The sequence below is a fragment of the Thamnophis sirtalis genome, unplaced genomic scaffold (genome assembly GCF_051295495.1).
Source record: "Thamnophis sirtalis isolate CommonGarterSnake01/CBP01778 unplaced genomic scaffold, rThaSir2_p1.2 scaffold_6, whole genome shotgun sequence".
NCBI lineage: Eukaryota > Metazoa > Chordata > Lepidosauria > Squamata > Natricidae > Thamnophis > Thamnophis sirtalis.
The window spans coordinates 115,930,343-115,954,483 of record NW_028261386.1 but is presented as its reverse complement, the minus strand read 5'-3'; the positions used below and the strand labels follow the sequence as shown (position 1 = coordinate 115,954,483).

The 24,141-nt window shown below is 35.1% G+C and overlaps 1 protein-coding gene across 2 annotated transcripts in view; it reads right to left on the bottom strand.

The window, feature by feature from the left end:
- Positions 1–24,141, bottom strand: part of RNGTT (RNA guanylyltransferase and 5'-phosphatase) — a 117,592-nt gene that overhangs the window by 52,361 nt on the left and 41,090 nt on the right. For both annotated transcript variants that reach the window (XR_015697082.1, XM_087718766.1), the window contains exons 9-11: positions 20,444–20,579; positions 17,108–17,179; positions 9,243–9,407 (exon numbers count right to left, since the gene is read on the bottom strand). Coding sequence is in view for 1 of the 2 variants with exons in the window: in XM_087718766.1 (XP_087574892.1) it covers positions 9,243–9,407; positions 17,108–17,179; positions 20,444–20,579 (373 nt within the window). In the remaining variant the exon portion in view is untranslated. The remainder of the gene's footprint in view (positions 1–9,242; positions 9,408–17,107; positions 17,180–20,443; positions 20,580–24,141) is intronic.

Here is a 24,141-nt window from a genome sequence, read left to right as displayed (position 1 = left end):
TGGCCATATTACGTTTTACTCATTCTATCTGAATTAAGAGCAGCTCAACTGCAGAAAAAAAAAATCCAACTGAGTTAAGGGTCTGAGGCTTGAGCCACCCATTCCTCAAACATGACCATGACATTAGATTAGACACAGTTTATTCAGGTTAAGACATGGAACTAAACTCTAGTCAAAAGTGAAAGAAGCCAGAGGGGAAATAAGCATTTTACAATAAAGATTTGTTGTTTTTGTTGTTGTTGTTATTCTTCCTAGTTTTTCTAGTGTAGAGTCCATTTTTATCAAATCAGCCCAGTACTTATCCATATAGTTACAACAGGAATTGACTGACAGATCTGTTGCTTAAGTTGGCAATTGTGGTGTGAGAAACAGCAAATGAGAGAGAGCAAGCTTTAATGAGTAAGGTAGACTAAAATTTGGGCTTCTGGTTTCTAGCCTGGAGCCTTAACCACTGGACCTAATTGGCTCTCACTGAGGTATGCAATACATTTTTAGGTATACATTAATATAACAATGTTCATCATTATGCCAATAAGATCTCCCTTTTGCAGGCTTGTTTCTTTTTTTGGATAGTCTTTATAGAGCCACTTTTTCCTCAGTTATTTTTTTTTCTTAACTTTTTCCATTACCTTATGGAAGCCAATTAATTTATATCTGAAGTTGTTATAAGTCCCTTAACATTTTTTAAGATAAACATCGGCTCCTTCTATTAGTTGGGTTATCACATATGAATGAGGAAGTCTTGGGAGTGTTAGAAGATAAAATCTACTAGTATATACTTAGTATAAAGCAGCTCCTCTAAATTTAAACCAAATAAAATCTCTTTTTTTGTTAAAACTACTGTTCTACTGTGTTTATTCTGCCTAAATATTAGTATGAAAGGCAGCACACTGCTTAAAAAGAATAAACATAAGTTCAAATATCCATTCTTCTTCAGACCATACTATTAGAGTAAACATTAAATCAGTATCTTCTGATTAAAATATATTAAATGTTAACTATAATGGAAGTTTTAATTAAATGAATGGCAGACACAAGAATGAGAATGCTGTTATACTAATAGATTTTTGTACAATTTGGATAATGCAACATGAATTACTTATAATTGCAAAAAAGGATAGCCAAGTAAATCATATATGTGGGAGACAGATAATAATATAATCAGCAAATGCAAAATACACATAATATTACATAGCAAAATATATTAAAACAGTTGAAGACAGCAGTATATATGTTGCTAATTTCACAGGTTTTATTTTTACTTTTCATTTGCTAGTGCATATAACCAAATGCAATTTACTATTCCAGAGCTAAGGATTTTTAAATAAAATAGTTTTTTAATTTTGGGTCATAGTAGTTAGTATTAGTATGTGGAGAAAGAGCGTGCAAAGCAAGACCTCTTCCTGAGATATAAGAGCAGATGGAAATATATAGGAGTTCCGACATTGATAGATATTAAAACCCAAGAGAAAAAAACTGTTTGGAACAGTGAAAATATGTCTAGCACAATCTAAGAGTTGAATTCAATGTTATTCATACTTTAGGCAAATCCTTTGAAATTAATACAGCTGTGAATAAATTCTCATCACTTTCAACAAGAATATTTTTTAAATGGCTAATTTTATATTCAGCTATCACTAAACATAAAGCACAGAAACCTATGTAATGCTTGGATAGCCAATTTTTTTAATACATATAAAAGTAATCTTCAGTCTCATAGTGATGCATGTACATATTTGCCTGGAGGAAAATAAACAAGATTATAATTAATTGTATAGGGGTAAATCACTGAATTCTGGATAATACGCAATAAAACCAACAGAATAAAAACAAACTATAATAATTATAAAAATGAAGGAATAAATGAAATAAATAAGAACTGATGGAAGATCTAAATAATCACACTCACAAGCAATCTGGCAGGAGCCCCAAGCGCCCTAACCCAATGTCTTTAAGGCTTTCCAGAAAGCCTACAGAGTGGAAGCCACATTGGAGAATCTTTTTTCAGAGGACAAGCACTGTGACAGAGAAGGGATGAGTGTGTTTGCTTCTGGAGCTCAAATATGACATTATTTCATTGAAAAGACCTGGAGTGACCAGCTCTGTCAGACTGAACGAGCCAGGGTGATTCCACGGGAGATTTTCCTTCATTTAACTAGGCCCAATGCCACATAGGGTTTTACAGGTCATAACCAGCACCTTCTCTGAGAAGTGTATCGGTGTCACTTAGGTATATAAAGACATGTCTGTTATTGTCCACAACATTAAATTCTGGACCAATTGAAGCTTCTGAGTGGGCTTCAAGGACAGCCATATGTAAAGTGAATTACAACACAATAAAGTGACTTGGACATTAGTGGCTGTCTGAAGTACTTCCCAAGCTAGAAAAATGGGCAATTGACATATTAGAAGAAACTATGCAAAGGCCTTTCTAGCCGAAGTAGCAATAGCAATAGCAGTTAGACTTATATACCGCTTCATAGGGCTTTCAGCCCTCTCTAAGCGGTTTACAGAGTCAGCATATCACCCCCACAGTCTGGGTCCTCATTTCACCCACCTCGGAAGGATGGAAGGCTGAGTCAACCTTGAGCCAGTGAGATTAGAACCGCCGAACTGCAGATAACAGTCAGCTGAAGTGGCCTGCAGTACTGCACCCTAACCACTGCGCCACCTCGGCTCTTGCTCGAAGTAACCACCTGTATAGATTGCACATCATTCCAAAACCATTTCTTTATCTGGTTAGATTCACTGTGCAAAACTCTAAAGATATTATTATTACCAACTATAAATTAACAATGTTAATTGTTTTTTTTTAAGGAAAAGGAAAAAAACAATATGATACTGCTGCTTGCTAATAGAATCAGTTCACTAATTACTATCCATGATTCATTTGTAGCATTCCAAGCCTGATTAATGTCAGGTCAAGTTTAACATATGACAAGGTTTATTACTAATGTTTTGCTAGCCCACAGCTTGACAATCTTTCTGTTACATAAGGGAATAAAAGTCAGAGCACTGCTAGGTCACTATGGTATGTTTTCAAAGCTGTCCAGAGCAATTAGGCTAATAGTATTTGGTAGTAATTGCTAACTTTAAAGGCTACTCATATCACCATGTACTTTATTTCATTTGTAGTAATACTCATATAACATGACCTTAAAACAATATTACTAATCATCCATATCTTATAACTACCAGGCAATTATAATGTGTTACACTTTACAATTGGCAATTAATCCTAAATTCAAGTCACAAAATTGGAAGCAGAGCAGTAATGCCCATGGCTCATTAATTTTGAACCCAAGGTAAAATACTCTATGCCAATTCATGCCTATGGATACTTCAGCCTCTGTGTTTACATCTCAAAAACCTATTATATACCGTAGTTACTTAAGAAACCTAATTAGGATTTGAATCGCCATTGCTAAGCTATGCTGTTGTTAAGTAAAATACTACAGGACCACACTGCTTAGCGACAGCAGTTCCGGTAGTCTCTGTTGCAGTCATTAAGTGAGGCCCCTCATGCTTCTTATGCCCTATTGTGCTAGTTTCTGCTTCAACGCCTCTCAAAAGAGCCTCTCTCTGCTCTTTTGTCCTCCCTGCACTCCTTCGCCTACCCTAACTGTCCTCACCATCCATGGAGGATCTCTGCAGCGTGGCCTCTCCAAAGTAATCTTGGAGTAGTCACATAAGGGCCTCCCAAAAGGCAACAGCTCATCCGCAGCAGGAAGAAAAAGACAGAGGGCAAGGAGTAGGTAGCAGAGTGCAAAGTGGACAAAGGGCAAAAGATGAGAGGAGAAGGATGGATGGATGGATGGATGGATGGATGGATGGATGGATATTTGATCCTGTGACCATGGGGGAACAGTGCAACAGTCACAACTTTGAAGACTGGCCATAACTACCATTTGTTCAGCGCCGTTGTAACTTTGTATAGTCACTGAATGAATAGTTTGTTAAACAAAAATTACCTGTTAATGGGATTTACCTGTTAATGTGGATTTAACATTATAGAGACTTTTATTTTTTTCCAAATAATGATTTTTTTTCTGTAATATTTTCAAAACCCTTGAGTGTCTATTTAAAAATAAAACCCCAATAATTTCAATGAATCTTAGTTCCAGCCAGTACATACAGGATGCAATTTAAAGTAACAAGTAGCTCTGGATTTTTTGTGACACTGTTTAAATTGCATAGCTTCAGCTTCAATCTTGACAATAAGGATTCACAAGTCACATTTGAACCCAGACCAAAACTGCAAAGCAGCTTCGTCATATTTAATGCACTCAAAATAATAACCTCGAAGCTATACTAAAATATTTAAATGCTTAATTCAACGATACATACACATTAGTACATTCAGTTCATCCTTTGGAATGAACTCCCCGCGGAGATTCGGACCCTCACCTCTCTCCAGGCCTTCCGGAAAGCCGTCAAAACCTGGCTGTGCCGGCAGGCCTGGGGTTGACGAGTTCCCCTCCCCTCTCAACCTGTGTGGCTGTGTGATTCTTGGCTATTTTAACTACTTGTATTGTGTTCTATGTTCCCTTTCCCCCCTTTGAGTTGTTCGCTGCCCTGAGTCCCTCCCGGAAAAGGGCAGCATATAAATAAAACAAATCTAATATAATCTAATCTACAGGTACCTCAGTACACTTAGGAGAAAGGTAGCCCATATTTTAGAAATACTCTTTGAAAGGTGTATTGTTTTTCATTCTTGTTACTTGTGCTGCTGCTGCTCTTTAAAGCCCACACAATAAACAGCAAGTTCCCCTTTCCCACTGCTGACTAGTGCAGCCAAATAGTCAACAGTTACTCAGGGTGCATTCGAAGGGGAAAAAGAGCCAGGAATTACTGACAAAGGGAAGGACAGCCTAATCCAAGCCACAGCAAGCACTGAAAAAAATTGTGAGATTTTCAAACCAAATTAGTAAACTAGATGGGCTTTGTTCTGACTCATCTTCTTTTGTTATTAGAGCATATGAAAAGTAGCATTTTATTTAGCCCTTTTTTCCCAATAGTTCAGTTCAAGTAATTAATTACTGCACCACATATTCCTTTCTTCTGTTATATATAGACTAATTACCCTTTCAGGGGATAATTATCCCCCCTCCCTCCCTCCCTCACACCCCAAATTACATTTTCTACCTTCCAAAGAGACAGATCAAGCAATGCTAAACATTTTCCACTTTTCATTAATGAGAAAAATGAGAGTGAGATATCATATCCTAAAATTTTAAGATAAAAGCCATTTAATATGCTAATCTGCACAATAGCATCAACTGGTACAGGTTAAGATTGAGAGCACATTGTGAAATAGTACCTGAGCATGAAAATGACATTTTGTCTCCTTTGGAAATGTACCTTACATGAACATGATTTGGTCTCCATATATGTTGTAAGTAATACGCCCTAATATACATGTTAAAGGCTGGGAGATAGGCATGGTGTTCAGTGAGAACTTTAAAGCAGAGTAAAACAATTAAGCCAACTTGCAAATCATCATCTACAACACTGAGGCTCAAGCGTCCTCTTAAACTGACACTCCATGTTAAGTCCCTTTCCCTTCCGAGATAAATTTCATTACCACGTTGTACACAAGCTGTTAATAACAAATTTGATTGTCACTCAAGCTTGTGTCAGTACTGCCATAAGTGGTAAATTAACACAATAGTAAGCTATGGAAAGGAGGAAAAATGGAACCAAAATAGACTTGGAAAATGAAGTTATGCAATATAGGGTTTTGCCATAATTTGTGCCAATTCTTCTATTAGTTGATCGTTAAATACTAAAAGAAACATTTTTGCAAGGGGCACTTCATGGATTTGATTTGCAAATTAAACTAGTTCAGTCACTCATTCAAAACATAAGCCAAATGCTTATTTGAATATTGTAAACAAATCAAAAAGCTGCCTTATAGGTTGATTGTTACACTGGCTTAAAATTTTAAATATTCCAATTGATTTTGAGATCACTATTGACTTATTGAATAAGTAATGCTGCCCTGTTGCCTAAACTGAATTACTAGGATATCACACAAACAGATTTAAATGCTTTTATTTTCTTAAAATTGTTATCTCAAAAATGAAAGAAATGGGGTATAATGGTGTCTGTTTGGCTTCAGATACTCATCAGTGAAACCTTATAAGCAACTCTGAGTGCTTATTTTCAGCTGAAAGAATTAACAGATATAGCAACCTTATCTGCAGTATTCCAAAAAAGCAAATCCCAGCAGTCAGTAAATTGTGACTGTGTGGTTTATTGTTCAAGTCGCAAATGGAGGAGTGGTATGGACAGCTGTTAAGAAAGGAAATGAAGGAACAGTGTGAGAGAGAAACAGAAGCAGCTGGAGGGCAACTAGGAAGAAACAGCAGTGGGGGCAGATCCCAGTAATACCCAAAAGAAAAAAACTCTATGTGCAGTTCATCAGCTTGGAAACCTCTCAGTTCTAGTGTATATTATTTTGATTTGGAACTGGAAGCGTCACTCTTGATGGGTGTTAATCGTGATTCAATCAGGATCATGTTTCATAGCATGAATTGAAATTAAGAAACAAGTTCTTACACTGCACAGAAAAAAACAAAATAGTGAAATAGCAAGGCAAAGAGAACAGTGATCATATTTATAAAAACAAAAACAAATGAATATTACTAGGCATTCCCCCCCCCCAAGAAAGTGGAGATGGCAGAAATGGCATAGGGATGAAAGACAAACAATGAGAAGATAGAAGACAAATAGGGAGAAAATAAGAATGAACAGATGGAGCTGGGAAAAGGCAGAGAAAATGTCAATTCTGGCACAAATACAGGGCTGATATAGGTGATTCAGACTTACTGATGGACTTGAAAATAAAACAAAGAAGGAGTGGGGCGGTCATGGTTTTGGCAAAGTACTAGCTCCAGATGGTGTCAACAGTTCCTCTCTATAGCTATAGAAGGCAATAAGTTCAATAGACACATATTTCTTCTTATCTCTTCTAATGTATTTTTGTTCTCTTCAATGCCTAGCACATTTTCATTTTACGATGGCAAAGTACTAATCCATCCTCTACCAATTATTATTAAATTCAAGTCTGAAATATCATTATTTCAAAACTCTCCCGACTCTGTTAAGAGGATGGAAAACAGTGCAATATTAAATGTGATCACTTTCTAGAGATGAGCAGAACTTCATAAAATATTGTGGGAACAGAAGGCAGATCCAATTTGCTTGAAAGGCAAACCATTGCCGCCTCCTCAAGTCCTATGTCCCTTATCCTATTTCTTCTGTTAGCCTTATAAGCTAACCTAATATATTCTTCCTAGATGGATTTATAAATGTGCAGCAAGATGGAAATCTGCAGTTGCAGTAATACAATACAATACAATAGCAGAGTTGGAAGGGATCTTGGAGGTCTTCTAGTCCAACCCCCTGCCTAGGCAGGAAACCCCATACCGTTCCAGACAAATGGCTATCCAACATCTTCTTAAAGACTTGCAGTGTTGGGATATTCACAACTTCTGGAGGCAAGCTGTTCCACTGATTAATTGTTCTAACTGTCAGGAAATTTCTCCTCAGTTCTAAGTTGCTTCTCTCTAATAAATAATAAGAAGGTGACTAAATGCTTGCTAAAGAATAATTATATACTGGCAATCTCTAAATCCGAGCAAAAACTCAATTTTCTCTCTATTAATTATGCGGCTCATGATCAGGCATTATTTCCATGAGAAAGACAGAAAGATCAATTGTACAATGCACTTTGATTAAACAGACTCTACCAAAAAATTCCATATTAAAATGCCACTGATCATTGTTGCTTACTCTGAAGTTGTTATCTCTTTCTGAAGTTCAGAAGAAAACACAAGCTTATTTAGCTAAACAACACATCTGCATCAGCAGTTGGCATCAGCAAAATTCAAAGTTCGCAGAGGCCCAAAATACTGAGGGGAAAAAAGGAGGAAGACCCTTCAGAACTCCCTAATAAAAATTGCATAAAGGATAAAATTCTCCATAATGTATGTCTGACTAAATAAAATGTAACAAAAGCACTTTGCATGACTTAACTATTCGCCATGGCAATATACTTAATAAATTTAGAGCAGGCCCAACTGAAAGTATTTAGTGTAAAAAATCATTAGCTATTGAAGTTTCTCATATATGAATTAAGTTTAACATATGCTATTATAGGACAGGACTACATTTTTTCAGAAACATCTGAAAATCTAATAACCACTGAAAATGTCTTATCATATAGACTATAAAGGACGCTTTGGCATAGGTCCATAGTTGTCACTAATACAGAAGGTGGAAAAATTGAAAAACAAAATACTTGTTACAGATCACAAAACATTCAAATTTTGTGTATTAAGACTTCTTGATTCCATTAACTGAAAGGTTTATTGCTTGTCTAATGAGTTTAGTTCCAGGCTGAAAAGCCCTCTTATTCATTCAAGCATTTTACCAGTTGAAATGATAAAGCAGACCTGTGTGCCTGTGTTGATGAGTTTTCCAGACTGACATTTAGTGAATGATATAATAAGAAGTTATGTTTTATAGATGAACTTACAAGTATCAATAGAACAGTAATTCATTTTTTAAAGTATATTACAATGGAAACAGATAAATAAGAACAAATGCAAATCAGCACATACTACTATGGATTTTTTTATATAAACAAAGATGAAAAGCAAGTGAAGCAGTACATTGATATGGCATGCCTCTTGATTAACAGAGTCACTAGGTTAGCAGAGACCATATCTGTAACACATAAGAAGCCTGTGTTCAATCTTTCCTGATTCTTGCCCTATAATCAAGCTTTACTAAGGAGACTTATTCATATTTATGAAATAATACTTATTTTTGCTGTTTTCCAACCTAGACAAGAGTTTTGCAAAGCTGCTGACAGTTAAGTACTCACTAAAGGACATTTTAGAACTCCTCCTTCACGCTCTGCTGTGTGTGACTTTTTCCTTGAGAACTTGAGCAAAGAAACATTTTCTCAGAAAATAACTAACAATGTTATTCATTAAGAGATCAAATCTTGAGTCAGTTGCATGCCTGATTTTGTCCTTCACTTTTCTAAGAAAACATAATTAGAAGCTGGAATCCATTGGAAAGCTATTCTATATACATGTACATACATACACACACACACACACACACACACACACACTTTGAATATGTTTAAATATAGGAAAATCTTGTAAGGCTTGAAGCATTACGTGCTAAGAAAATTACTATTCAGCATATATCAAGAATATTTTTACCTTTTTTGCAATGTTGATGTCAAAAAATGGTTTGTTACGCACACTAAAAGGTTCTTGTGCTTTGTCAATTTGACCATTCTTCATTTTATCATGCCGTGGGAGTATAATCTCTTTTTCTATACATGACAGACGAATATTAAAATCACATTCTCCAACTGGTTGTGCCTGCCAAATTAAAATATAAGAAGTCCATGAATACACAATTTATAAAACTTAGATAACATGCAAGAAAATTTTCACTTAGGTGTATTTAACTCAACAATGATTTTCTAACATTGTCATAATTTTGCTCTAAGATTAGAAACAAAAATAATGACTGGAAGGAAAACTGGACATCCTTTTCTTTTGGCGTTCAAATCATTTTGAAAACATTTTTTTATTTATTGATTTAAGAGGAGATTTATTGATTTAAGAGGAAACTATGGACAAATGTAACATATTTTATTAAGTCTCCTTTCTTTTTTGTGCTCAGTACATATTCCTATGTCTGCATAGCAAGATTTCAATTATCTAACTTTTTCCCTTCATATTTCTCTTTATTCCATTTATATCACTTGACTTCTCAGGTATGTACGTTCAGTCCATGTTAACCCCTCTCTTGCTTTCGAGCCTCTCTTGCCTCTATCAATAGTATTCCACATTCCCTCCACTTTCATTATATAAGCTTGTTGTCAAATTCTCCACTTCGTTTTTTTCCCATCACCCAATAATATTCCTTTTACTGCATGAACACTAAAAATTAAAAAAGATGTTCACTCTCCCAGGAAAGTGTAACGCGCTGGTGGATAATGCATTATGGTCTGTTTATTACAGTGGATCAAAAAAACCCTAATATCAATTGAATCAGAGATGCATTGGAGACTAACAATATAAGCATTCTCTATTCCTCCCTTTCATTTACACACAAATGCATTTACTGATCTCAACAAACCTTAGATGATGTCAATAAAACTATAAGTAAGAATTCAGAAAGCAGCAAAATGTATAGAGAGAAAAGGCTGTGATTCTCCTTATGGTTTACAAGGATAGTCTACTACAAGAAGCATGGAGTTCAACAGCAAATGTAAGCAGTCACTCTGATCAAATAGATAATTTGACAATGCATACCTTTTCCTTCAAAAAATGCATCATTTTTCCCTAAAGTAGGTCATAATTTCCTTATTATTTAAATCCTTTTTAAGACCACTCATTAGAAGTGCCACTCCCACTGTCCTCCTGCATTTCCCTAAATCGCTTCCTTTCAAATCAGTGGAAGGCACCCATTCCTACTTAAAACAACACTAAAATGTTTTAGGTCTCAGTATAGAAGTTTCTTTATTAAGACTGGTATGTACATTTTTACTTCAAACTATCTTAAATACATGGTCATAAAAATAACACTTAATAAAATAACATAAACTTACTGTCCAAAGCAAGTGATCTAAATATATTTCTTATGCCAATGTGTGACATATTAATGATTCAACACATTAAAATGTATTTATCATCAGATTTCACTTTAATTTCTTAATGCTGACCTTTAAATAATGAAGTTGGAGTTCTACAAATAGCACAGCTAATTAAATTGAGGGCTACAAATATTATAAGATAATGTATATAAGAAGGGTATGTATGTGTGCGCCTCTGTGTGTGTGTGTGTGTCTGTCTGTCTGTCTGTCGGTGTGGGTGTGTTTTCATGTTCATTCAAATATAGAAATTGGCTATACATACACACACATCCATATATGAGAAAGTTAAATCATCAGATAGACTCAACTTGAGAATATTTTAATAATTCAAAAGTAAAAATGGCTAATCAAAATATTTAACTTTTACCAAAGACTGGAAGCAGCACAATTTTTATTTTAGAGTTTTAAAGAAGTCTAGGAGGATCCATGGAATGGTAAAAATGTATTTATTAAGCCTTTACATACACAACTCTTGTTGAAGAGGAATCTCTACAAATTTTGGAAAGGTATAAACCTCAACAATTTTTCTGTGTAATTTCAGAGTATAAAGAAAAACATGAACAGCAATGATTCAACACAAATGGCATAATCTGATAAACTATCTTGCCCATTGGAAATGGCTCATTCCACTCACTCCAGTGGAAGAGGCCTACTTTGGATCCTTCTGCCAATGACTTTCAGCTGGTGGGGTCCAAGAGAAGAACCTTTCCTTCTATGGTCTCTCTCTCTCTCTGGAATATTCTCTCTCCAGAGGTGAAATTGGCCTCCACACTCCTGCCTTAATGAAAGAACCTTAAAACCTGGTTCTGTCAGCTGGCCTGGGCCCCCAATAATGATGTCCTATGCTGGAGATAGCAGATAGATTAGAGAGAAGATCCCCACCCCCAAGTCACCAGTCCTTTGGTTTTTAATCTTTAGATAATCCTTCTTAATTTTAATTGTGTTGTCTTTTATTTTTATCATCCTGTAAGCCGCCTAGAGTTGCTGCAACAGGAGGATGGGCAGCATATAAATTTAATTAATTAACAATGGAGCTTCCAACATCATTCTGATAAAATCTTTCACTGAAAATTTGAACAAATAATTCAAGATAAAATAAGCCACCTGTTTGCAATTGAGAGTCACATTTAGTGTTTCCTTGGTTTACCAGTAAGATAATGATACAGACCAAACAAGCCACAGAATTTATGTGGGAGCAGCCATTATTTTCTTGGCTTTGTTGGAAAGGGGCTAGAGATTCCTTCTTCTTTTGAAATCTACTTAAAGTTTACAGTGCATGTTTTATACATTTCCTGACAATTTCCAACTACTGCATGTTTGACATATGGCCCAGAGGTCATTGTTTGTTCATCAAGAGGATCAATCACTTTATGGTCAAACTGATTTAGGAACAGAAAGTAATTCCTTGACCCAAACCTCAACACTCATATGACATTATATTGTATATATGGGAAAGTCAATATCCCTCACTGAAAAAATAGAAAATTTTGCGCCAATGCTAAATGCCTAAATTATCTGTAAATCAAAATGAAATAAATGAGCTTACAATTTAAATGTGAGGCGCAAAAACTTTAAACATTTGCTCAATTTTACATTTATTGAAAATGAAATAAAAAATTCAGCTCACACTCAATTCTATATCATTATTTACAAACTATCAAGGTAGGTTTTGTCTAAGAGAACAAAGTAATGGTAACTTATTTCCTAATAATGGACCATATGTATGAAGAGACTATCCATTATTCTCAAGTTATCTATTCAACATGCTAGTACACTGTCATGGTCATTTACATCATGCCATAATCAATCACCACAGATGTTATAAGATTACAGAAAAATTAATTTACCTCATCCGCCTCATGTAAATGGAAATTTGATACACTGCATCTAAAGTGTGCTGGGGGGAATCCACTAAATTGAAGTTTCACAGTGTATTATTTTTTGCAGCATATTAGATTTTAGCTTACAATTTAAATGTGAGGCGCAAAAACTTTAAACACTTGCTCAATTTCACAGTTCATTTGAAATAATTAATAATACTTTACTAGCAACAAAATAATACTGAAGCATAAGAAATAAAATATTTTGAAGAGTGGGAGTGTCTCAGTAGTTATAAGAACACAAACTGGACACTGTATGGGGTAGACCAGATACATGTAAAGACCAGATAGGAGCCATATAAGCAGGGCAGAAAGGCAACTCAAGTATGCCACCATCAGACCAAGTTGCAATTGTGGTTGAGAAGAGCTGCCAGAACCATTGGTCAATCATCAGCACAGAAACCTGTCTTTTTAGGAAATAATGATATCTACTGTATTTCCCCAGGACAAAGACAAACCCAATTTTATGAGCTCTGCCCTTCCCTCAAAACATGTGGCCAGGAAACACAGTATAACAAAAGTCCTATAAAAACTTAGCTTTCCTACTGGATTGCCAACTTTTAACTAAAATCAGTCCTTCCTCTCACCAACGAACACATGCACACGGCATATTTGTGTGTCTGCATGTGTATAAGTATAGCCTACCTCTGCCAAAATAGCTTCAAAAAGCTCCATCGTTGGGATAAAAATAAACTGAATTAATTACTATTAATTTAAATTGTGGGCCTCTCAAATATGATTAATATCTGCAAATAAAATAAATAAAACTAAGAAAATAAATTGAAACCCCTCTAAAGAAACCCATCATTCTCTATCAAACACAGAAACATTCAAATACATACATGCACACATTCCCCACCCTCTTCTTTCAAGCCTCAACTAGGAAAAATACTGAATGAAGATGGACAACAGGAACGATAGCTGAAAGGGGTAGAAACACAAAGGAACAAAACTGGATGGAAGTAGGGAAAGGGGAAAGGTAACTGGAGCAAGGATGAAAGGAATGAAAGAAAAGGAAAATGAGAGGTGTCCTATTTAAATGTTAGAAACATAGCTAAAAGTCCCTGGGTAAATCTCCCCTCCCAAATAAACTCATTCTCAAAAGCATTCACACTTTTTTGTATAGCTTGCAATTATCTGCAACTCCTGCCCGTTTCTTTTATTTTCTACAGCTTTTGCTATTCTTAGCAGCCCCTCATCGATCCAGGAAAAGAAAGCCTAATCTTAAATAGGGTAATGTTTCCAGGAAACCTTTTCGTCTAAGTATTCCAAATTTCTAATACCTGACCATTTTTAAGTTGGTATTTTTAACATTCAAATGCCAAACATGGGCAGAAGGAAGGGAGGAAAAGAAAGAAAGAAAGAAAGAAAGAAAGAAAGAAAGAAAGAAAGAAAGAAAGAAAGAAAGAAAGAAAGAAAGAAAGAAAGAAAGAAAGAAACAACATGAGATACTAAAGAGACCACAAGGTGGCTCTGAACTGCTACACATAAACAGCCCTTGGCCCAAAATATTACAGGATACAAAAAAAGAAATCAAAATTTTATAGATTCCAAGAACACACTTTAAAAATCCTTCTAAATATTCATGATAATTATTTGCTATATGCATTAATGCCAAAATAAACACTCTGAACTATTAATGTGTACAGAAAAATAAAGAAGAGCGAAAGAGTTAAAGAATGAATACAACCCAGAAAACCGAGATCAGCAAAAATTCTTGGCTATTTCCTGAAAATAAATACACACACACACACACAGTCACACACACACACACACACACACACAACCAGAGGAAGGGGTAGTTAATGTCACTGTACTTGACAAGGAACTCATTTCAGATAATGTAAATTGTGAGTCTCAAGTCTGCAGCTTAACAATGCTTAAACCAATATCCTAAAGCTGACTTTAAGGACCTTGTTTGTAAATACATAATGGAATGTATATACAGATATATCTGTCTTAAGTGACTTGGATATACAACTCTAGATAAAAGTACTCTTAAATGTTACAGCAACTGCATAAATATTGCTTGTGTACTATCCCAGTGTGATTCAAAATATGACTTGAAAAATAATCAAATCCTAATTCTTTTCCTCACAAGCCGTTACTCAACTGTGTCTTCATTAACAAATTTGGGTTTCAAATTTTTGAAGCGTTTTTAAGCTGAAGGAACCAATTGAATTCTCTGACACCTATTGTAGAAATGATATGAATAGGAAATGGGTAAATTAATTCATCATATACTGACTAAATTATCAGCTCAGACTTTGATTGTAAGGCCAGAATGGCCCTCTATTAATTTGTCTGACCTCCTGTAAAGAAAATTATATCTCTTCCCATTATTTAACATCGAAGAATTCAATTTGCATTTAGACAGACCTTGTCTAAGAAAAAATAACTGTCCTCGTTTGAACAGTACATTTTATTTCTCCTCTCCGAACATTAAGGAACTACTAAAGTAGTTGACTCCTCAACAACCAAAATCTCTGGACTGGTTGTTTTGACTAGCTTTTAATCTCATTTTTCCATTATTAGGAAGAGAAAGCTGCTTTCTATTGACAGTTAGAGACCCAAAGGTCATCAGCAACTTTTTATCTTCTAGGAAGAGCAAGAGAGAGGACAGCTTAGTCCATTCATATAAGCTGCCTTGTGAGGGTAGCAAACAGTCTTGCCAATTATCAAGAAGAGACTGTTAGCATTTCCCTCTTTGCAAGTATAGCACAGCAGGATAATAATTAGCCTGGACTCAATTTTATTTCTGGTATTGTCAACACATTTTTTTTTTGCATTAAACGTTTCCTATCTTATTGCTTTCCTAACATCTTAAATCTTTTAGCCTTTAAATAAAGAGGGAAGATCCATGTCATTTAGGTGCAATTCCACTTGAGCTAATGGTTCATTTTTCAAGTCACTGTAAATTGACTAACCTGACCTCTTAAATAAGCACATGAACCAGAGTTGTCCCAAGCTTAGACATAATGAGAAAAACTTATACTTTAAAACTCCACCTTGTATAAAAGTCAAAGAAAAAAAAAACATGACTAATAGCCATTACTTAAGGATGTAACATGTGCGTGTACACATATATGCATGCACACCATCAAGTCATTTTTGATTCCTGGTTGACTGCCTGGAAAAGTCCCTGCAGTTTTCTTGGCAGTGTTTTCGGAAGTGGGTTGCCCATGCCAGCTTCCTAGGGCTGAGAGCGAATGACTGGTTCAAAGTCACACCGCTGGTTTTGTCTCCAAGGCATGGCTACAACTCAGCCTCACGGTTTCTAGTTTGGTGCCTCAAATCTCTAGAACAAACTGGCCTTCTGTCTATGTTACTTCTTGCCAAATCAAATATTATTAACCTTTTATTTTTGCAATTAAACCTTTATATCTAGCATAAAGACAGTTTATTGACTTTAACAAATCTTTACAGCTTAGCTGCTGTTAATGGCCCTTTTCCAATAAAGTCCTGCTTCTGCTTCTGCTGATAACATATAGGCTGAACTTGTACTTCAGCTGGAAGCGCAATGCTGCCTAGTAAAGTCCCATTAGAGGTTCCCGCTGAATTCAATGTAAGCTAAAATATTCTGACTCAAACATTACTGTTTGCAACCATATGTAATACATTTTGCTTACTAATAAAATGTGTCCTGCACCACAGACCTTCCTTTCTTGCTTACTGAATCAAACAATATTTTGCATCTTCAGTCCAGCAACTTCTAGAATATCTTATTAATAGCTTTATTGAATAAGAACGAATATTCTCTAACATAGACTCTTTTCTGATAATAAGAAAAACTAAGTTTCAGCGAAGAAGCAAACAAGTTATAAAAATTAATTTACGGAATTAAAAACAGGATACTGTGTTGATGAAATAGTAATGAGAGGCAGAGAGAACAATGGACTCAAAATAAAAAAATAAAAGAGCAAATAGAACAAAGAGCAAACTTTAGGTACATAACAAAGTTTTGCCTTTCCTTCTATTCTGGGCATGCTAAATCTATAACTGGAAATTCATTCAGAAAAATCTACTGTTCCCTCTATTAAATAGGGCAAAAGGTCATTGTACTTCACAAATTCTCTAAATAAATGTATTTATTTACTTACTTATTTTATTTCTATAGCCACTTAGCAAAAGACTCTAGGCAACTCTAAATAGTCTATCTACCTAAAAAATGAAGTACGCCTGTAGTTCTTCTTCATCAGTTTCCTACATCTCCCCACACCTGTTTTTTAAAAAAAATATCAGAATTTGTCTTAACATAATTCTTCAAGAAATTTTAGAAAAACTTGGACTAACTTTAGAAGTCAGATTAGTTCTATCATTCAAACCACTGTAAACATATTTGAAAGTGCATTCTATATTATCACAAATATGACAATCTATTATATGTTTTATAACATTTGATTGATTTAATTGAGTGCATTATTCTGGTCTTTCCAAAGGCACCTTTGATTTATCTATATTTATTAAAAACATTCCTCCCTTCTAAAACCTACAAGTTACACAGACAATTGGGCTAATCAAAATATAACATACTTACATTGAATTTTATTATGTCATATATCAAGTACCGAGGAACAACTTGACCATTTACCTTGTCAATTATCATTTCCTTAAAAAAGAAAAGCAAAACAGTATTTTAATATTCACTCAACAACTTTGGTAGCAGTTCAACAATTGATTGTAATTAGAAATTATTTGATGCAGATTTCCACAACTGATTTTAGCTAAAACATTCTTTTATACGGGACTCTGTTTTCAACAAGGTTGATTTGATTTATTTTTGCCTTTTGTCAGAATCAATAAGGCAACTGAAAGAGATGAATGGGAATAAAATGGAATGATGTAGCAGCTTTCTTAGAATTTTATCATTTCATTTTATCTTCAAGAATACTATTTACAATATCAACATTTTAGGAATAATTTTTGAAAAGCAGATTCTTTTATAACTCCTGTTTATAACCTCTAACAGAAAATAACTGAAACTGGGAATCCATAAAGATTATACCAAGATATTGTCATTCTGAAGCAAAGCTACAGCCGTACATCCATCTGAATAGCACATCCTACCTTTCATTAACATGAAATTAATCAAATCCAAGAATTGCAACATTATTCTGCTGAAGGCAATAACTATTATGATGCAAAATCTAACTCTGACTTTGAATCTGATGATGTTGCTCCTGTCTATGCTTCAAGATTGTCAACCCCAGCAATCAGTAAGCCAGAATTCAACTGAGGTTGAACAGCCACAGACATGTCCCTTTCCGCTAGAGCAGACAGGTGACTATGCACACACACACATACCCAAGTCCTAGGTTAGATGCATACTGAGTCAAGCAGAGCAACTATCTTGGATGACGCTCCTCACTAAGCAAAAGGTGAGGCATTAGTTAATTGCAGACAGCTGTCTGCAGGCAGATTTAGATAGCTCTTTTGCAGTCTTTGTTGGAGACAAACCATTTGGCTTCCCAGCTCATGACTCTTCTTCCTGCTTCTTGTTTGTGTTCCCTTGACCAGCTGACTACCTGATTTGGCTTTCTGTGACTCCTGGAAAGTATTTGGACTAGGCTATTGCTTTTTGGACTCCAATTACACTTTTCAGGCAAGCACTCTCTGGTGGGCATTTGAATTACATTTCAGCCTCTTGTTATTTACTTCAACTACAGTAAACAATTTCTGAGTACTATATTTGTGTGTGCCTGTAACTTTGAAAGAAAACAATAGGTGAGAACAACAGTAATCTCTATGAAAATTTCTATTATCCTCGTTGTGTTGCTAAGGAAACAAAAAATAACTATGGGATAGTCAGGTGATGCACTGAACTGCCAATAAAGAATTCTGAAGAATTAATAGATTTAGTTGCAAAGTGATTATCTTTAACAACCACTTTATATTTTATTAGAACTATTCCTGAACTTGAATATGGTTTTCAATGCACTAAATAAAAACAGTTTTTATTCAGGTCAATATTAAACCTAAGGAGCCTATGACTCCTGTTGAGACTTGTGCTGCAATAGCTAATATGCCCCCTGATTTATTCTTAAATGTCTGTTAATTTGTTATATATATTTTTATCTTCTAGGTTTATATGAAGAAACACTTTACTTCTGAAAGAAAAACCTCTCACACTGCATTGAAGTCATTGGCCCTGGGAAAAGATAGGGTAGCAAATCTGAAAAAGATATTGCGCAACGTTGGATTGAAAGTTGTGGGTTGGGTAATTACTGACTGTCAGTTCAAATAAAGTGTGAAACCTTATAAAGTGATGGTGCTTAAAGATTTTAAAAGATATATCATGATTCATTTATTTCTCTACCAGCCACCATGAACATCGTTGTGGTTACTGTAGGAACAAAATGAAGGAAAATGTCTATGTAAATTGCCCTGAATTCCTGGACAAAAGGCAGAATATAGGCCAAGTGAGCAAACATGCTTAAAATACTCAAGAATTCAATCCGCTCAAGAAATGATCTGTACATACATGTTGCTCTAACAGCAGGGCATTTTGGTAAAGTTCCATGGTAAAATAAATATAGTAGGATCTCTGGCTAAGGACAAATTTCAATCTTTCAACTGGTGACTAACATGACAGAGATACATTTCACTACTAATGATCTATCACAACTTGTAGCATAAAGAAAACTGGCTTTGTAACGAGATTTTTATAAAATGATGTACTGCTGATACTTGTCACTAAACCAATTTTCTAGACTCTATAAAGTTACTTCAAATAGACTGGAAATGTGAGCAGGAAGGGACATTTTATCATGTTTGGTGCAAATGTAAAAAAAAACCCAAAACATTTTGGATACAAATGCATACACTAATTCAGAAGATTCTAAAGGTTAAAATACAACTGAAATCAGATTCCGCATGGAACATGCCAAGTTGGCTAAATTAACTTCTTCGATTGGAGAAAAAAAATCTACATTGATAGCTGACTGGTAACCCCTTGCAGATTTTTCTCATTAAATTGGGGGGTGGGGGGTGGGATTTCACTTATTGTTTGTGGTTTTGATGATTAGAAAAAAAAAACTGTACAATAGAAAAAGAGCACTTTTTCTTTTCTTTGTAACCACACAGCAATAATTAATTTTGTAAAGGTAAGGTATTTCTATTTGCCAGAGGCCATGGTGGCACAGTGATTAGAACTCAGCATTGCATGCTAACTCTGCTGACTGCCAGGAGTTCAATCCTGACCAGCTTCAGGTTGACTCAGCCTTCCATCCTTCTGAGATCAGTGAAACGAGGACCCAAATTGTTGGGAGCAACGTACTGACTCTACAACCCACTCAGAGAGTGCTGTAAAATGCTATGGGACAGTATATAAGCCTCAGTACTAAGTACTATTGCTGCAGAAGAAACTGGAAGCTTCTTTTTTCTGCTCTTTCTGCATTTTTTTTCTTTCTTTTCTCCTTTAACTCCTTATTAGTTCGTGCATTCATGTTTTTTGTAAAACTTTTAATAACTTTTCTTCAAAACAAAACAAATGTTGATTGATGCATTTACTTGCTATTTCACCAAAGATCACTGCAAGCTTAGGTTAAAAGAAGGTTATATTTGTTCATCTGTAGAATGATGGTACCAGCAAAAACAAGGAGCTATTTCTATTAAAATTTCTCACTTTTAATGGTTCTCTGATAAGGTCCAACTCTGAAACTTGGGAATAAAAGCAATAAAATAAAAATATTATTATAGTGTGGTTTAAAAAAACCAATTCCAAGGACACCTATTTGGTAAATAGCAATTTATTTTGTGAATCCTAGGAGTCTTGCCTACTAAGGTAGTATCTGCGTTTTATCATTACAATAATCACTACAAAATCCAATACTGAATTTAAGGAAAGCATGATTCTGCAAAGAAAATCTCTTACCCCATCCAAAAGAGTATTTTCTAAATGCACACGTGGATCTTTACGAAACGGAAACTCCAAATTAGACACGTGAAACACAGAATTATCTCTGTCAATCATATAAACTTCATTCTTACCATCAATTAACATCATATACCTAAGGGGGAAAAGAATGTAATATCAATGAAAGTCATATTTCCTTTATAATGTTTACCGTTATTGAATCTTATATCTCTTAAACTTTAAACTTTTTTTTCAAACATACATAATTGAAAATTATACATTGTACACTCTTTAAGCATGCAAGAACACAATGAATGCTAGAGCATAAATCTTCATGCTCAGACTTGCCTACAGAGTGCTAAAAATTGCATTTGTCAAAGCTGGAACAAAATGATTTTTTTTAAAAAAAAAAATCATGTATGCTTAATATATAACATCATTGGAACAAATCTCTTTAATGCAGAAAAGCAAATGTGTCCCGTTACTTGCGTGTATGCATGAATTATTTTGAACCAAAGGAATAGCAGACAACTTGAACTTCAGAGATAAATGCTTGCCAAGAAAGTCAATAGCAAATCATCTTGACATACAGTACACCCAAATATCCCATTTGTAACTTGATGAACAATGGAATATAACTTAATTATATAATGAAAGTTTATGAAGCTCTTTTAAAAACTACCTGTAGAAAACTCCAGAATTCATTCAATATTATATAGTTTACAATAACATTATTTTACTGCTTTTATAGCCAGGTAATTTAAGCACCCTTAATCATTACTAAATTAATCTACAGTATATATGTTTATAGGTTCAGTGATTTCCAAATTGCAACTGAAAAAACCTAAAACTCTATTTACCTGAAATTTAGGCATTTCAGAAATTCAACCTGCCATTAAAAAACCTCCCTTTTTACAACCCTGTAATCCATTAATTTGGGGTACAGTCTAGGCAACTGGATGGACCGTAGCATTTATTGACTGGATGTCCTTCCTGAAATCATGCAGAATTCATAGGAGATTTTTTTGTTTGTGCCCTAGGAGAGAAAAATCTGCCTATACCTAGGATTGAATTCGCAATCTTCCAAGTGGGAGATAAATATCTTTACCACAAAACTACCATGTTGCTCAAGCATAAAAAACTGTAATACTTTATATATTAATTTGTATGTAGTACTGAACTCATAATATGCTAAATGCTATCTTTTTTTTATAAAGAAAAACTTTTATATGACCAAAAATGGTAAAAACCTTTTTCTTAACATAAGCTCTGCTCCATATTACATGCACAAACAAGGACAATCTTAGGACTATCATATTTGGACGAGTATTTAGAGCTGTTTTCAGTGGATTTTTTCTATCTAACATGAAATTATAATGCAATTGCCAACCTTCCAGTGGTTATGAGGCTTTACATTTTCCTATTCTTGCTACTTATTAGATACCATGCTATACATATATATTTACCTGGATGTATTTGTATTATAAATCAACAGCCATTTTCAGAATTAACTAAATTGAAGTTTCATCTTTTTATTTAAATAATATGATTTTTCTCTCTTTGGGTTTCTAGAACAATATTTCTTTTATTTATTTATCTACAGGAATTATATATAGTACAATTAGCTTATAACTGCAGAATTCTCTTTCCTTGTTTTCTACATAAATTGGGAATTAGCAATTCTGCAAATTTACAAAAGTAAACATAGTCTCACAAAACACATGATTTTAATAAAAGATTCTAAGTTAAATAATTAAAAATTGCACATTTAAATTAAAGATATAAATCCAAGTGTACAAGAAAAATCATAAAGCATGAAAGACACAAATTTCTAATATGCGTGTCGTTGAAAAGGAATAGTAAAGTCTTGGAATCAAGACTTCCAATTATTTTAAACCCAACAGGAAGCCAACATCAAGCTACTATTCATTTTAATTCACCACACAGGTTTATAATAAATTGAATTCCTTTAAAGAGATGAAGATTTTAAAAGCAGTACTTTTATGTGAGAAATCAGTCCATGTAATATTACTACATGTTAAATGCAATCAATTTAAATATGCTCTGATAGAATGTTAGTATAACTGAAGTGGTAAAGCAGGACATGACATTAAAGCCCTACATGGTATCTAAAGCCCTACATGGTATCGGACCTGGTTACGTGAGAGACCGCCTCCTGTCAGTCACCTCCCAAAGACCTATTAGATCGCACAGACTAGGCCTCCTCCGGATTCCATCTGCCGGCCAATGTCGGATGGCGACCCCCCGGGGGAGGGCCTTCTCTGTAGCTGCTCCGGCCCTATGGAACGATCTCCCCGTTGAGATCCGGACCCTTACTACCCTTCCAGCCTTCCGCAAAGCGACCAAGACCTGGCTGTTCAGGCAGGCCTGGGGCTGTTGAATTATCCAGCCCCATCCTAAGTTATGACTGTTGTGAATTTTTTAAATTGTTGTTTTTTATTTCTTGTATCCCCCCTTTCCTTCTTATTTGTTAGCCGCCCTGAGTCTTCCGAGAGTAGTGCGGCATACAAGCTAAATAAATTCAATTCAATTCAATTCAATAGCTAGATGATAGTATTCCAACACCATGAATCTCTGGTCCTTGTGGGTAGCACAGAAAAATACCATTTGGTTAATGATATTAAAGGCCACCAATCTGTCTGAAAAGCCAGATGTGCTTGTTCCCTCCATCCTTGGGTCTCCTTGCCTGTGGATTATGGCATTCTGCTTTACATTGGGCGGCTCCTGAAAGCCACCTAAGAGCTCTGCAGAATATAGCAGCATTTCTATCCTACATAGAACAACATCTGCACCAAAAGTCATATGACACTTTCACCCTGACTCTTTTTAATTGTGCACTTAAATTCCCTCAGGGCCTAAGCTCGAATGAGTAGCATGGATTGTGGGATAGTTTGCCAAAATGTGTGTTCATTTTTCTTGCTGGCTGTTCTTTGCACAGTTTCAGTGTTGTAGAATTCTGTGAGTCAGGGTGGAGTTGGATAAAAACAAATAAATGAAATAAATAAAAACAACCGTGGTACCCTGAGTTGCATCTTGGAGGAACTGTTTTGCTTTAGTTCAACAATACTGAGGAATTTATTGATTGACTCCCTAGACTTATGACTTATTCTGTCCTATAGGTCAGCGGCCCCCAACCTTTTGGGCACCAGAGACTAGTTCCATAGAGAGAGATTCTTCCACAGACCAGAGGGGGCATGGTTTTACGTTCTGCCTGCATCCCACAGATGGGCCTTTGCTTTTGTGCAGTCCGATTTCTGGCACGTCATGCCCCCGTGCCATTCCACAGACCAAGGGTTGGAGACCTCTGCTACAGGTTTCCCTCTTGTTCCCACTCTATTCAACATCACCACATTGCTAGGAGAAATCATATGGAGAGCCACATTTTGTGAGTACAGGTACACTGCCTTTTACCATCCAGCTCTAGAAAGTAATTGGTACCCTGGAACATTGTGTGAGTTTAATCATGAGCAATCCAAAATAACTCTAGTCAAAATTTGGGTATTCTGGAATAATAAAAATCCAGGCTCTGAGACTAAGGTTCAACTTGTTTTCAGGCTGCTTTTCCTTTTAAAGATCAGAATGTGTTCCAATGCAGTCTTGTTCTCTCTACATTTAGGATATTTGTAAATAAAAAAAATGTCTTCCATCAAATTCTTTATTTTCATTTTTTAAATTGATCCTAACATTATTTTAAT